The sequence below is a fragment of the Maylandia zebra genome, linkage group LG1, assembly GCF_041146795.1.
Source record: "Maylandia zebra isolate NMK-2024a linkage group LG1, Mzebra_GT3a, whole genome shotgun sequence".
NCBI classification, from domain to species: domain Eukaryota; kingdom Metazoa; phylum Chordata; class Actinopteri; order Cichliformes; family Cichlidae; genus Maylandia; species Maylandia zebra.
This window is the reverse complement of record NC_135167.1, coordinates 15,409,983-15,424,950: the sequence shown is the minus strand read 5'-3', so window position 1 is coordinate 15,424,950 and position 14,968 is coordinate 15,409,983. Positions and strand designations below refer to the sequence as shown.

The 14,968-nt window shown below is 41.2% G+C and overlaps 2 protein-coding genes across 2 annotated transcripts; one reads left to right on the top strand and one right to left on the bottom strand.

The window, feature by feature from the left end:
* Window positions 1–787: 787 nt before the first annotated feature.
* Window positions 788–3,358, bottom strand: mis12 (MIS12 kinetochore complex component). Its single transcript, XM_004539471.5, has 2 exons — window positions 2,822–3,358; window positions 788–2,063 (listed from the first exon to the last, which is right to left on the bottom strand). Exons 1-2 carry the CDS (start codon window positions 3,239–3,241, stop codon window positions 1,788–1,790), a joined length of 696 nt encoding a protein of 231 aa, XP_004539528.2. The 5' UTR covers window positions 3,242–3,358; the 3' UTR covers window positions 788–1,787.
* An 830-nt stretch (window positions 3,359–4,188) lies between these two features.
* Window positions 4,189–14,599, top strand: ppm1g (protein phosphatase, Mg2+/Mn2+ dependent, 1G). The gene is made up of 14 exons (XM_004539472.3): window positions 4,189–4,364; window positions 4,620–4,756; window positions 5,659–5,728; window positions 5,825–5,910; window positions 6,088–6,217; window positions 7,776–7,887; window positions 8,162–8,361; window positions 9,117–9,292; window positions 9,379–9,510; window positions 9,992–10,094; window positions 10,455–10,586; window positions 10,744–10,873; window positions 11,056–11,155; window positions 12,826–14,599. Exons 2-14 carry the CDS (start codon window positions 4,646–4,648, stop codon window positions 13,021–13,023), a joined length of 1,680 nt encoding a protein of 559 aa, XP_004539529.1. The 5' UTR covers window positions 4,189–4,364; window positions 4,620–4,645; the 3' UTR covers window positions 13,024–14,599.
* Window positions 14,600–14,968: the final 369 nt, after the last annotated feature.

Sequence of the window (14,968 nt, the reverse complement as noted above, 5' to 3'; positions counted from 1 at the left end):
TGTTTGAAAGCGCTTTATAAATAAAGTTATTATTATTAATGTGAAAACTGTCAGAAAAACTTGTAGTCATTAAACACAAGTAACCCCACTTTTGCATTAAATCACAGAGAGGTACTGCCCCCTACTGATTAGAAAGTATTAAGTTCTTTTTTTGCAGGGGGTGGGGAGGCTGGTTAGCAGAAAAAAATATTATGAGAAACTTCTGAATTACAATGCTATTGACAATAACCAAGGTGGCCCTTGGGGGGGGGGGGGTAGGGCGTATTCAAATTACAACACAGTTATGGGGGAAAACAATCATCAATAAAAACTGCTCAAAGACCTTCTCACAGCATAACCCACTCCTCTGTTTCAGTAAACATATTATTTAAAGTGTCCCACTGAATCGTGATTGAGTGACAGAGTCTTTGAAGAGAAAGCCCTTGAATGCAGGAGTTCAGCCATCAGTATACACCAGTTTTACTGCAGGTTTTATCACTGCTGGTGGACGGTCTGCAGAACATTCAATTCAATTTAGTTTTATTTATATAAGGCCAAATCACAACAACAGGTAAAGACACCACAATAAACCAAAACAGAGATAACATATATGTTTATCTCAAGAAATTTTTTTAGAAATGTTGAGATCAAATTATTGTGCATATCTTAAATGTGTTAGCATTAATGACACAAACAATTTTGTGTTTCTTTCTGTTGGTAATTTGCTCTGAAAAACTGTCTTAATGTATTTCTTAATCATGCAGTAAAGAGTTATTATGTGAAGAAAAAAAAACCCCCAAGAAGCAGCTTTTACTCTGTAAACAAACATTTATTCTTTACAACACAAGGCCAGTAATTTTTATCCTGTGCTTCCCAACACTGAATGAGCGGTTAACAAATGTTTTCATTGCTGGTGAGTAAATTTACTCTAAGTTTCTTTCTCAAAACAGTTTTTAATCTAAAATATCTGAACAATGTGACAATGTCTTATGCAAGACAAAAAGTTATTCAGTTTGCCGTCATACTGTACAGAGAAATACATCAAATAATGACACGTGAGAAGCTCAGACCAGCGTATTTGTTATTTCTGCTTAAGTGAATAGTGATTCCCTGACATTAACATGCAGACAGCGCCATCTGCTGGACAGCGTTAATCTTAATCAACTGGTTAACCTGATAAAAGAGCTAAAGACACATATGATGAAAGAAAAACAAAGCAGTACATCATTAAGGCTGCAGTCTTCATGTTGAGGATGTAGGTATGATTATTGGACAAGCAGGGGGAAAAAAATATGGATTTTTCAATAATATTCGCCTGACAGGCAAAAATGACAATGATATTTGACTCTCCTTCTGGGAGAAAAGAAAAGATATTTGGGTTGTGTCATGAAGGAAATCCAATTTAGAAATCTACAATTTGTGGAAAAAGGAAGCAACTGAATGTAGCTTTACAATTTATTTTTTCTTTTCTGAACTTTTTTTTAGCTTCTGCAGGAGAGCCTGGCAGTAAAACTTTGAGAACTGCTCCCATACAATACAACCCCTTTGAATATTAACTAAAAGGTTATTAAACAGACTCAACTGCATATATGGGCTTTATTATTTACATTACACTTTTATGGGGAAAAGGTGATAAAGCTGTCTGCGCCTTCTCAGAGTTGCAGTGTCTTTTTAAGGATAACAAGTGGGGTTTTATTTGTGTTTTCACAATATTTCCATTTATTTATGACCAGTGGTGACCAAAATGAATTGGCAAACAATTGAAGAACTTATTAATTTGGGCGACAGACTTTAAATATGAGTTCGGTTCATTGAGGAGCTGTGCTGCAGACCAGCACCGCCCTTATGGCCTCCTGCAGTTTCTTTACAGACTCCATCACCAGTCGAAAACTTTCATGGAAGTTGCCGTTACCTTCCCTCACCCAGGCTTCCTGGAGCTCACTGACCCATGTCAGGATCTCGTCCAGCTGTTTCTGCACCTCCCTCTGCTCTTCTAGCTCAGCTAGCAGGGCCTGTCTGGCACAGACTTCTGCTTCATAGGCTCTCTGGAGGTCCACCAGGGAGGACTCCAGCTTCAGTACCTCCTGGACCATGCAAGATCCCATTCAAAGCAAGGGGGAGAAATATCAGTTTTAATCATGCTTTGAACAATCATGATGAATTCAATGTTAAAATGAAGTTAGAACAGGTTTAATGCCATTAAAAAGTTGCTCGTATTCTTGAAATTTCACAGATATTCATAACTCGGTGTCCACTTAGTAAACCTTCCTGATTTTCCTTCCTCTTTTTTCCCACAAAAGTCTGGGTTTTAGTTTTACTGCATTTAAGTTGATTTTTAACACTTACTGCAATTAAACACAGTTAGGTCCATAGGTTTTTGATCTACACACTTGTATAATTTTGTGCTTGTACATTTCCACTATCAAATGCAGAACTGCAAAACTGATAGGACAGAACTTCAGAGTTTCTTAATTCTTCAGTGGCCAGGTCAATCACCTGATCTCAACCCAAGAGAGCATACTTTTCAATAATTGAAATTATTGGGAAATTAAAGAGAATACGGCATTTAGAAGTTATGCTGTCAATTGCTGAAACCAACTACCCAGATCTTCTCCGATTTTAGCTATTGGTTTTAGCTAGTGTTTGAAACCTGCTATATAAATAAACGTGCTATATAAACAAACATGCGTTGCCTAGGTCAACACCCAGATGTTTAACTTGAGGTTTTCCGACTTAAATAGAGATTAATGGAACGAAAATGTGCCAGGGTTAGGGTTTTAACATTATCTTAGACATACAGAGCCCTAAAAAAATAATCAACTCCATTGGCCTCCCCACCCACCTGGATGTCTTGGGGGTTGTTTTTGTGCGACTGATCCTCGGGTAGCAGGACGTTTGGCGGCACGGAGAAACAGTGGCTAACCAGCAGCCCATTCATCCGCTTTGACAGCTGTTTGAACCGCTCTTCGAGGAACTGCTGCAGCTTTCGGCTGCACTCTCTAGCCCGGGACCGGAGCAGTTCCTCAGTCCCGTCCGGTTCCCCTTTACTCAACTGCCGCACGCAAACCTTCTCCACAACGGGCAAAATTTCGTACAAACAATCCAGAAAAGCACTGTGAACACGGATCATGCAGGTCTGCGGGGTGAAGCCGAAAAACTGCGTCTCATACAGTTTTAGCTGAGCCGGAGAGAGACTGTCCGCCTCTGAGACGTCCTCTCCGTTGACATCCATTACCTCTGCTTCCCGGGTTTCCCGCGCCATGTTCAATCGCTAATTGTCCTTCTTTCTTTCTTTCTTTCTTACAGTTATATTGGCGGTTGGCAAACAAGTGAAAGGTGCATTACCGCCACCAACTGGTATGGAGTATGGTCTGGAACGAATTGTCCTTCTTCTTCCTGGTCATAGTTGAGATGTTTTCGGGCAGCAAATGTAGAAATGGATCTTTACCGCCACCAACCGATAGAAGTTGTTAATGACAAATAGGAAATTCTTAATTTTAATCTAGGGGTCTTTTTTATTTATAAAAATTTCACACTTTTGGAAATACCACATAAAATACAAACACTTCACTCACAGCCAAAGTATATGTTTTTATTGTAGTAGCAATAAACGTAGGCATTAATCCCTCCTTATGCTAGCTGTGTGGAAAAAGTTTCGGTTGGGGTGAGGGGTATACATCTGCAGATGATGTGATGTTAAAACTGGTCCTTTCTAGAGCCTGTAGACCACATGTGTCGAACTCCAGGCCTGGAGGGCCGGTGTCCTGCAGGTTTTAGATGTTTCCTTGATCCAACACAGCTGGTTCAAATTGCTAAACTACCTCCTCAACATGTCTTGTAGTTCTCCAGAAACCTGCTAATAAACTAATCATGTGATTTGGGTGTGTTGACCCAGGGTGATATCTAAAACCTGCAGGACACTGCCCCTCGAGGCCTGGAGTTCGACACCCCTGCTGTTGACAGTTTCATTTTTGTATTGTTTTTTTATCATCTTAAAAAAATAGAGTATAACGTCTAAAAAAAATAAATAATAAATAAAATAATTTCTTTTTAATTTAAATTTATTAAATTTATTTTCAACGTTAGTTTTAGTTAATAACTCCGCTTATTCAAATTTAAAAAACAAACAAACAAACAAAAAGTTGAAAAGATTTTCTGTTGATTAAACAATGCGCATGACCAAAGCGTGTGACGTGGCCCTCTGACACGCCCACCTTGTTCGAGCGAAAGGGGCATGCGCGCGCATTCACTTCCTTCGCGGCTCGTGCTTCTCTCTTCTCTGTGTGTGTTGATAGCGGCTTTTGCTTCCACACGTGCAATCATTCCTATGTGAATCTCTTTCTGTTTGGAGCCGCTTTTAAACTTTTCCTGCGCCGTCACAACAGGTAAATCAGCCGTCGGTGTTAGGCGTTTGATTTTCCCCGCAGCTGCGCAGCCGCTCGCGCGGGGGCAGAGGTTACCGCTGGAAGTTTAGCCGGGTTTAGCATGGTGGTATTAGCTAGCCGCTGCGCCTACTTTTTGTTGTGGTGTTGCTAACGTTAGCCAGCTAGCACCCGCAGCTAGTAGGGACAGGGTAATGTAAAATGTAACGTGAACATAAAAAAATGTGACGCTTCTTTCTCCTGTTGTCTTCCCTCCAGGTGTAAAGCCATAGAAACGGACCACCATGGGGGCATATCTGTCTCAGCCTAGCACCACCAAGACCTCTTCAGATGGCGGCAACAGCAACATGAGCTACGGTTTCTCTGCCATGCAGGGCTGGCGCGTCTCCATGGAGGTGAGGCGGAAAATGAATAAACGCATCAGAGACAGTGGTGTTGCTGCTGTGTTTGCCAAATGAAACGAAGCGAAAAACATTTTACTGGGTTATAAATGAGAACTGCAAGACATTTCTGTTTTGTTTGTTTGCTTGCGCGGAGCTCAAAACCTCTAACCTTCTTGCTGGGTCATCCAAATTAAGCTTATACATATTTTAGCTCCACTCTCCACTTTGATTGCCCAAGAGTCCCATCTCTGCTTTTTGTGGATGATGTGGTTCTGTTAGCTTCATCAGGTGGTCATCTCTAGGAATGGGAAATAGCGCCATTGAGTCTGAGGCCATGGTTCATAGGCAGAAATGTGTGGAGAGTCAGGGACAATTTGCTGCCCCAGGTGGAGGAGTTTAAGTATCTCAGGATTTTGTTCACAAGTTAGAGGACAGGGGACCAGATCATCAACAGATGGATTGGGACAGAGGCTGCAGTGATGAAACCTGAGTTTAAAAGTTAAACTGTTGATTTACTGTTTAATCGGTGTCCCCTCATGACCATTCCCTGGATAGATTGATAGATATTATCTTATCTACCTTTTAATTATTTCATTCTAGTTGGGACTTCCTATGGCGCTGTTAACATATTTGCTTTGCAACAACTCTCAGTTACTTTACTTTCTGTAACCGCTCCACCTCATTATCAGCACGTGCAAATAAATCTGTAATTGCTTCATGGAATTTGCAGATGAAAATGCTCCCTGGACTGAGGTTGTTCTTATTTTAAGTGGGTTTTTTGTTTTGTTTTGGGGGTTTGTTTTTTTTTAAAGAAAAGAAACTTTGTTGCTTAACAAATATAAAATACATTGGTCTCACCTAAATTTCATGTTCACTGTGATTTTTATTTTTATCCCCATCTTTCTTTGTCACAGGATGCTCACAACAGTATCCCAGACTTCGATGAGGATACTGCCATGTTTGCCGTGTATGATGGACACGGAGGTAACGCACTGATTTGAAGTTTGTTTGTTTGTTTGCACATCAGAGTACTATGTGCACACACTTCAGTTCATTTATATTACTTATTTTCCATTTTAGGTGAAGAGGTAGCGCTGTACTGTTCAAAGTACCTTCCTGACATCATCAAGGAGCAGAAAGCCTACAAAGATGGCAAACTTCAAAAGGTGAGATGCATCAAGAAATGTTTGCAGGACTTAAATGAGTTTGAAGAAAAATGCCCATGACCACATGCTGCTTGGCTGTGGTATACTTAAAGCCATATTAGAAACGGTGTATTATGAGGGCATGGTTGCCTCTTCTCTGCTCTTACAGTATCAACATGTTTGAATTTCGTTTTCCAGGCACTGGAGGATGCCTTCTTGGCCATCGACGGCAGGATAACCACAGAGGAAGTCATTAAAGAGCTTGTCCAGATCGCTGGACGGCCCACCGAGGAGCCACCCACTGAAAAGGTGGCAGAGGAGGACGATTGTGAGTACACCACTGCTTGTGACATTTCATGTGGATTCTAGTGTCAGTGAACACATAATAAATGCTTATCCTTTTTGAATGATAATGCAGAATTGTTAGTATATGACATAAATTACAATATAATAAACCAGGAACAATGTTATTCTTACCATAGATAAAATCTGTCCGAGCCTGAAGTTACACAACAGAAAAATTGATGTCTACACTCACATTTCGCGGTGTGCTCCTGCTAAGTGTATAAGGGCTTACAGCTGTCCCACAGTCACAGTTTCATACTGTAATATTTTATCTTTGACATTTGTTTTGCGCTTCTCCCGTTCCCAGTGAATTCCACTATCACTCACTTCTCTATTCCAGCCCACTTGTGCAATCAATATTCAGCAATCACATACATTATAGGCTTAGTCAGGGTCTTGGAGTACTGCACGGGAGCGCATCTTGAGTGGGTGAAAACCCCTCTCCTCCTTTGCAGGGCTGAAACTTTTAATTAATGGTATGTTCACAACAAACGCAAAGTGAAGTTTTAACTCTCACTACTTAAAACGTGTGCCTCCAGCAGCCAATGTAGTGGGAGGACTGCAGCTGATAGCTAGTTACACTTTAGACTTTGTTTATAATCACACTGAGCAAAAATGTTACATTTGATGTGAACGCATCATAACATATCTATCACATCTTCATAAGTAGTACGTTGCTTTGCTTCAAGTGCTCACTTGCAAGTTGAGACTTGTGTGTTTCGTGTCATCAGCAGTAACTTTCCACGTCAAGGCCTTAAATCGCTTAATGTCATTATCTCTGGTCACTACTGTTCACATCCTGTTTGGATCCCTCTTTAGACAAAAGCACTTGAAAAAGGAGAAGCAGCAATCTGGAAATTTAGGGAAAAAAGGTTAAATAAAATCAAAGGAATGCAACGTGTGCTTTGCTGCAAGCCAAGATTATTCTGTGTTTTAAAAATAGGTTAATTATTTTTTGGACAGTGATTTATGGTCCCCTCTAAAAAGCACAAGTTTGAAAGACATTTGGTGCTTTAAGTTCCCCGAGTGCAAAGAAAGTTGTTTTTTCTTTGCTTATTTTGTCATTTGTCACAAAATGCTCTCTGGTTTCTGCCATGTTGTGCTTTTTTGAATTCTCACTCATGCCTACAGCTGTGCAGACAGATGACATCATTTAAGTCTTTGAGGATTTAGTGCTTATAGACCTTGAGGTGGTCATTACGATTGGGCCCATATGAAAGATGAAGGTCATGTGCAAGTGTACTTGTGCCTGGATTTGTGTTTATGCGATTATAATTTTATTGTCACTTCAACAACTTAATGTTTTAACCGTAAACTTTTGGCACAACAGCATTCATCTTGTTTTGTTTGCCCTTCTGTATTTATTCAAAGTGCATTGACTGTAACTACTCAAATGATCACCAGCAATAAAAATCAAACCAAAAAATTTGTGGGAATACAGCAAGTAAATTTTATGCTTAGAGTGCGTGCACTATTTGTAGCTTGAATCTCTGACGTCAAATGATAATACAAGTAATTCTGTTTTCTTTTCCTTTTCTCAGTGGACACAGAGGAGGCAGCTTTGCTCCACGAGGAGGCCACGATGACTATAGAGGAGCTGCTGGTACGATACGGCCAAAACCGCAATGCTATCAAACATGCGGCCGCCATGAGGTACATCATTAAAGTTGTTATGATTTATGTGTGAAGTTTTCACCTGAAGAAAGTAGAAATTAAAAAAAAATAGAAATGTTACTGCAAGAGGTCATGTCATGCAAGTTAATCGATACTGGTGTCAGATATCTCACAATTGTTCTCCTCTTGCCACCTTTTCAGCGGGTCAGAAATTCATGATATCCAACAGTCTGGATGGTTCAGCTACTTGTTTCATGTTGGTCGGCACAATTAGAAGCTGCAAGAATGAATTTTGTTTTGTTTTAAATCTTAGTGTTTCAGCTAAGAAGGGCTCCAGTTCGCAGCCTGAGTCCTCAGGAGATAAGGGGGACGGTTTGGAGGAGCAGAAGAAAGAGGGGCTAAATGGAGAAGTGGAGGAAAGCAATGAGGAAACAAAGGAAGGCGAAGGAGCAGCGTGCGGGTCTAAGCTACGAGCCTGTCGGCGAAGAGGAGGTGGCGAAGGCAGTGGCTCAGGTACAGAGATGTTCAGTCGGTCTATTGCAGAAATTCTAGAACTGCAGATCCAATTTTAACATGTTAAATGCATATGAGTGTCTGTGTTTTCACTCAGTGTTAAGCACACATGGATTTTGCAGTTGTATCAGCCATATAAGTATATTGGACAACTTAATTGTGTTGGGGTTTTTTTAATTGTTTTTTTTTTTTTTTTTTTTTGTTAGCCCTTCTAGCCTTATGACCATTGAGCTTATGTCATAGCAACATGTCCATCCTTTCGTCTACAAATCACAAATATCACTAATTTGAGCAACTTTTTCAGAGTGTTTCTTCTTGCTGCTTTTAGCCTTTTCTGATCTCTTCTTTCACACCCTGAGTCTGACACAGAGCCACAGTGTACCGTCACCTCAGTATCCTCCATTTTTGTTTGTGTTGCATACAAATTACATCACAGGACTTTCGGGCCACCTTGCTGGAACCATCCCACACACATTTAGGTGGTGCTCTTTGTATTCCAAAATGACCGAAACAGAGTAAAGTAGAATATCAAGCTGAGTAGATGCTGGTGGAAAACAGGCATTGGACTGTAGCTGGTGGTGGGCCTCCTTCACCAGAAATCTGCTGAGGTCATTGTAATCAGAACGTGCCGCGTGAACAAAGATGTCGGTTCCCAGCTGCAGTCTAGTCTGCTCAAAAGTAGATGTATCAGTCAGTGCTCTCTCAGTGTATTTATTTTCACTCTCTTATACATTTTTCTTTTCTCGTTCCTACAGCTGACAGTGGAGCTGATTCAGGAAGCTCCAATGGTGAGGAAAAGGCCAGTAAAGCAGAAGGAGATGCAGGCCCTTCCTGCTCCTCTTCATCCTCAAAGGCTTCAGGAGATTCGAAGTCCAGGTTTTTTGATGATAGCGAGTCTGAAGGAGAGGAGGAGGAGGCTAGTGAGGAAGAGGTGAGACTAAGGGAGTAGAATATTGGAATTTTTTGGGCTGTGAAACTTTACTCTGAAACGCCAGTGTAATCACTGTTTTAACTCAGGATGTCAGTGAAGATGAAGATGGTGACAGCAGTGAGCTGGAAGAAGAGGAGGATACAGAAGAGGGAGAAGAAGACTCTGAGGATGAAGAGGAGGAGGAAATGTGTCTACCTGGAATGGATGGCAAAGAAGAGGTGTGTTGTAAAGACTTAAGTTTTATTTTTGCTGTTTGATGTATTTTTTTATTGGTTTTATTAAACCAAAAATGAGGTTTGTTTTCAACAAATGGTCATTTGTACATCTTGTTAAGTGGAAGAAATTTTGATGACTGCCTCAAGCCTTGGTTATACTCTGTTGCAGACACGGACAGCTAGAGACCCGGCAGCTTATCAGTCATTCTTGTTATACTTGTTTGAAGTCTGCCGCCTGGGGCACGTGGATAGTTGGTGCATTGTAATGTTAATTCTCTTGGTCACAGAAAACAGACCGAAAGCTGGACATCCATGTCTGATGGCAAAAATTACGTATCACATGCCTGAGTGGACATGACACAGACCATTTGATTTGAATCAAATCAAATAGTCTCATTCATATGAAAGACGGTGGTTCGGTTACATCGTTATAAGCCCTCGTAGTTTTGGCAGCGTGTTACAGCTCACGTGTTTGTGTTTACAGCCTGGCTCAGACAGCGGAACCACGGCCGTCGTGGCTCTGATCCGAGGGAAACAGCTGATTGTGGCCAATGCTGGAGACTCTCGCTGCGTGGTGTCTGAACGCGGTAGGTCCAAACTATCTGATTCAAGCACTGAGTTATAAAACAGTTGTCAAAGCTGAGGGTTTCTGGCATAGTAGTGACTCTCCCCACTGCTAATGTGCAGCATACAGTATGTTTATATTGTGTGTTACGTAAGAAATAGGACCCAGGATTTCTCCAGTGCCACGATAAAGATTGAAAACCTCTTAGCTAAATCAGTTGTTGTGGTACCTCCTCCAGCAGCAGGAACCTTGACCTTGCTTCTCTTATTTATTCTCTGATGTTTTACTGAACAGTTTGTTGAAGGATCAGACTTGGAGTAAAGGTGGATTTCTGCACAGTCTTTATCTAATTTGTGAGCACTCTGTTTCTGTGTGACTGCAGGCAAAGCTGTTGACATGTCCTACGACCACAAGCCAGAGGACGAGGTGGAGTTAGCTCGCATCAAAAACGCTGGAGGGAAGGTGACGATGGATGGGCGTGTCAATGGTGGACTGAACCTTTCCAGAGCCATTGGTAGGTGACTCTGAAACCTTCAGATTATTAATATTCGGGTTCTTGGAATCACTCCTATTCATTTTCTTTTGAATATAGTAGCAGTTCTTCATTGATGTCCAGTGTTTGCATGTTCTCAACTGCAGTGACCAAACTTAGTCTGAACTCTGACTCTCAGGTGACCACTTCTATAAGAGGAACAAGTCTCTGCCACCAGAGGAGCAGATGATTTCTGCAATGCCCGATGTTAAAGTTCTGACACTTAACGAGGACCACGACTTTATGGTTATTGCGTGCGACGGCATCTGGTGAGTGTAAATGGTTATTTGCCCCATTACCGGTAACTAATTTCAGGGGTGTTAGTAAAATGATGTCCAAAACTGGAGCTAGTCAAATAATTTTGTAATTTGAGACAAAAAAAACGGACACCAAAGTTACCATGTTTTGATTCAGCTGTTTAAATCCCGTTTGTGCTTCTGTGTGTTTGCAGGAATGTGTTGAGCAGTCAGGAGGTGGTGGACTTCATCAGCGAGAAGATCAAACCAGACCAGAATGGCAAAACCAGAGCACTTTCCTCGATTGTGGAAGAGGTGAGCATGAAGGAAAAACTCAGATTTTATATTGAAGTACAGTGTAGTCATCAGGGATTAAACAATGCTCTACTCAGCAGCAGGGCAAAAACTAAATGGATAAGCGATAGATATACAGTTTTTGTAAACAATTAGATCTAAGAGTAGAGCATTAGAACTAATCACATAGCATTTGCTCTTAGAACTATTAGTTCTTCTGCCACACAGAGATAAGATTGTGGAAATTTAATCCATGCAGTAGCTTAAAAAACACTTGTGCAGTTCTCAGAAGGCAACATTGTGTACAGTCATGTGAAACAGTTTTCACGGGACTCGGTTCTTCACAGTTCCACAAAGTACATCCCGTGATTCAGGAACTGTTACAAACACCTTCAGCAGCAGGAACTTGGAAGTAATTATTTTCTGAACGATTCGTCTCTCACATCATTTTAGAGCAATTTATGCTCGCTCCTCTTTAAAATGCTGCTTCAGTTCATAGAGATTTGTTCATGCACAGCTCTTTTAAGGTCCTGCCACAACATTTTAAACAGATTGGGCTCCTTTTTCGATTTGCTGCTGTGATTGGGTTCATTGTCCTGGCCTCACATCTGGCTCTAGAATACTTTGGTATGCAGAAAAGTTCATGGTTGTCTCAGTGACTAGAAGGTGTTCAGGTCCTGTGGCTCCAAAACAGCCCAAATCCTCACCCCTCCACCACCGTGCTTAATAGTTAATGTGAGGTGTTTGTGCTGATATTTTCACCGAATGTGGTGCTGCGCATCCCCTCCAAACATCTCCACTTATCTTGTCTGTCCAATTGATATTGTTCCAGAAATCTTGAGGTTTGTTCAGACGCACCTTTCCAAACCTAAGCCATGCTACCATAGAGAGAAGACGCTTTGTCCTGGCAGCCCAACCAAACCTGTTCCAATTCCAATTGTGCTGTCATGAACTTTAATATTTAACATGCTAAGTGAGGCCTGTAGTGTCTGAGATGTAGCTATTGGGGTTTTTATCCCTCAGCTGTAAAAGGCTGATGGGGTATTGCTGTCACCCCAGTTTGTGAATGAGTTCGAATCTCAGTGACCTTGACCTCAAGGTCAGAGGCCAAGTTTTCTGAAAATCTTGTGAATGCAATAACTTGAGAACAAGGTTATGTATTTTCATATCAGTACCATAGATGTGTCTACTGGGAGGCTGAGGGGTAGCATTGGCCATCGCCAGTATTTCAGGCTCTGTCATCATGTGACAAAGTACTGCGTATCGCCTGCCTGCTACCAACACACCATCATGCCAGCTTAATAAATTTTTTCACATCCATCCATGTCGCGTCAGGGTTCTGTCTCGTCAGTGACAGGGAGTTGGAAATAAGTATGGCCTACGATATTCCTGTGAAAGAGCGCACCTTTCAGGAACAAACCTATAACCGCTCACCCTTGTCATTATCATCCTCATGCATGCAGGGGTTAAACTGATCTATAATGTGGCATTTGTACAATGTTCGATCTCTTCCTTTTAATTGATAATTTATTCTTAGACTAGTCTTTTTCTTCACATTTAAGTGACAAGTAAATTAGTTACCAGGAAAATCACAAGTAATCACTGTTGTCTGTCTTACTGCCTTAATTGCCTAAAAAATATTGTCCATGGTCTCAGTCTTCAATTTCAAGTTTCACATGTCCTCCTGACAGCTGTTGGACCACTGTTTGGCCCCCGACACATCTGGAGATGGGACAGGATGTGATAACATGACTTGCGTCATAGTCACCTTCCAGGCACACCCGTCTTCCACAGATTCGGACGACACAAAGAAGAGGAAGCATGCAGAGGGAGAAGGGACTGAGCAGGAGGAGAATGGAAATGACAGCAAAAAGGCAAAAAGTGACTAAAGAGGAGACGAGAGAAACTGTCCCAGACGGAGCAGCTGGTCCCACGCTACCCCAGACACAACACAGAGACACATTCTGTTCAAAATTAAATCCTGACCTCACAAACGTCATTTCACCCTGAAGCAGACATTAGAAAAGCTCTGCCGAACTGAGACCATGAGAAGTTCGTTTTTTTTCCTGTGCTCTGTTCTTGGTGGATTTTCAATTAAGACACACCCTGCAGTAGTTTCTTTTGATTGATTCAGCTGGAAAGAGATTCTTAAATTCACAAAAGGCACACACGAAATACCACATCATTTTCCAACCAGTAGGATGCTGCAGGGGGGGAACCAGTCTAAAGAGTCAGATGTGTAGATCCCTGCAGACAAATGCGGCACTGTTGTTTTTTTTGTTTTGTTTTTTAAATCACTTTTCACGTAGCAGGTTGTTTTGGTAAAATTTTGATCAGTTTGTGAAGTTATGAGTCTAATTCATGTTCACGTGTGTGACACATGCACTTCCATTGTGGCTTTGCAGTGTAAATTTTGCCGTTTTAGACTCAGATGTTGCCAACCATGAATTCTTGTTTCACATCCTCTTCAGACACACTGAACCCAGAGTGCTGGAATGGATGCTGGTTGCTACGCTGTAACTGTATAAGAATGAATTGAACGAGAGGACTCCCAAAGTGAAGCTTCAGGATGCAGTGAGAATGGATGTGCTGGTTTAGCTCTGTCAGTTTGTGTAGCTCTGCCCATCAGGATGAGGACCACACAGACTCTTGTCCAGTTGCTCTAATTTGCCATTTATATTTTTCTCCCTTTAGCACTCTTTCACAAGTAAGGATAAAGATATATATATTTTTTAATTTCAGTCTTGCTGCTGATGCAACAGCCCAACACCTCACCTTATCTTGCCTTTCTTCATTCCTGGTTTTGTGTTTTGGTTCATTTCAATTCTGTTTCCAGCCAGGGTTTTTGAGCTTGTGTGCTTTCCATCAGTAAGATTTGATAGCAGGGGAACCGAGGCCTTTAATGTCCATCCAGAGAGAAGTGGCGATTAGAGCCCGGGACCTATCTTCACCTCAGCTACTCGCACGCCGCCTGTCTCATTCCCACTATAACTAATTTTTAAGGATATCTTTAGGATGCGTTTTAAGTAAAAAGTATTTCCACTCAGCTGTTTGTTTTTCATTTATGATAATCAGTCCTCTGGCAGTTTTTCTAACAATTAAAAAAATTAAAGTCTTTTTGTGAGCACACTCTGAAATCTCCTTGACGCTGGACTGGGGGAAGGATGCACAAGGTTTTTTTTCCTGAGTGGAAATACAAATTGAGGTTAAGAAAACGGTGTAGACTTTTTTTTTTTTTTCCCCAGTCTCATTTAAGACATCGTGTGAGTGTAAAGTTGTTTCCAGTGTCCTATCTCGTCACCATGCCCTTTTTTCTGTACATAGTTTTTTTTCAATACTTGTAATTGAAGAAATGGAAAATGCTTTTTCTTTGTAATTGTGAGTCGGTGTGACATTTTGGTGCATACTCTTTTGACACCAGTATGTAAGTACATACAAATACATTTTTTTAAATAATCAACCGTATTTGTGTGTGTGCGCCTGTTATTTATTGTTAAAACCAGATTCATGTTTGGGTTTTTGTTTTTTTGGGGTTTTTTCCAAACATTTAAGGTGGTCAAGCTGAGGTCACTGGAAATATTTGTGGTTTTTTGGTTTTCATTAATTTCAGGTAGTCCTTTTTAATTCAATTCAATTTTATTTATATAGCGCCAAATCACAACAAAAGTCGCCTCAAGGCGCTTCATAGATACAGAGAAAAACCCAACAATCATATGACCCCCCTATGACCAAGCACTTTGGCGACAGTGGGAAGGAAAAATTCCCTTTTAACAGGAAGAAACCTCCAGCAGAACCAGGCTCAGGGAGGGGCGGCCATCTGCTGCAACCGGTTGG

Excerpts from the sequence above, each read along its gene's own strand:
- mis12 (XM_004539471.5), bottom strand. The coding sequence starts at position 3,241 with ATGGCGCGGGAAACCCGGGAAGCAGAGGTAATGGATGTCAACGGAGAG. Across the intron at positions 2,064-2,821 it reads ACAACCCCCAAGACATCCAG|GAGGTACTGAAGCTGGAGTC; the intron begins GTGGGTGGGGAG and ends TGCATGGTCCAG.
- ppm1g (XM_004539472.3), top strand. The coding sequence starts at position 4,646 with ATGGGGGCATATCTGTCTCAGCCTAGCACCACCAAGACCTCTTCAGAT. Across the intron at positions 6,218-7,775 it reads GGTGGCAGAGGAGGACGATT|TGGACACAGAGGAGGCAGCT; the intron begins GTGAGTACACCA and ends TCCTTTTCTCAG. Across the intron at positions 10,874-11,055 it reads ATTGCGTGCGACGGCATCTG|GAATGTGTTGAGCAGTCAGG; the intron begins GTGAGTGTAAAT and ends GTGTGTTTGCAG.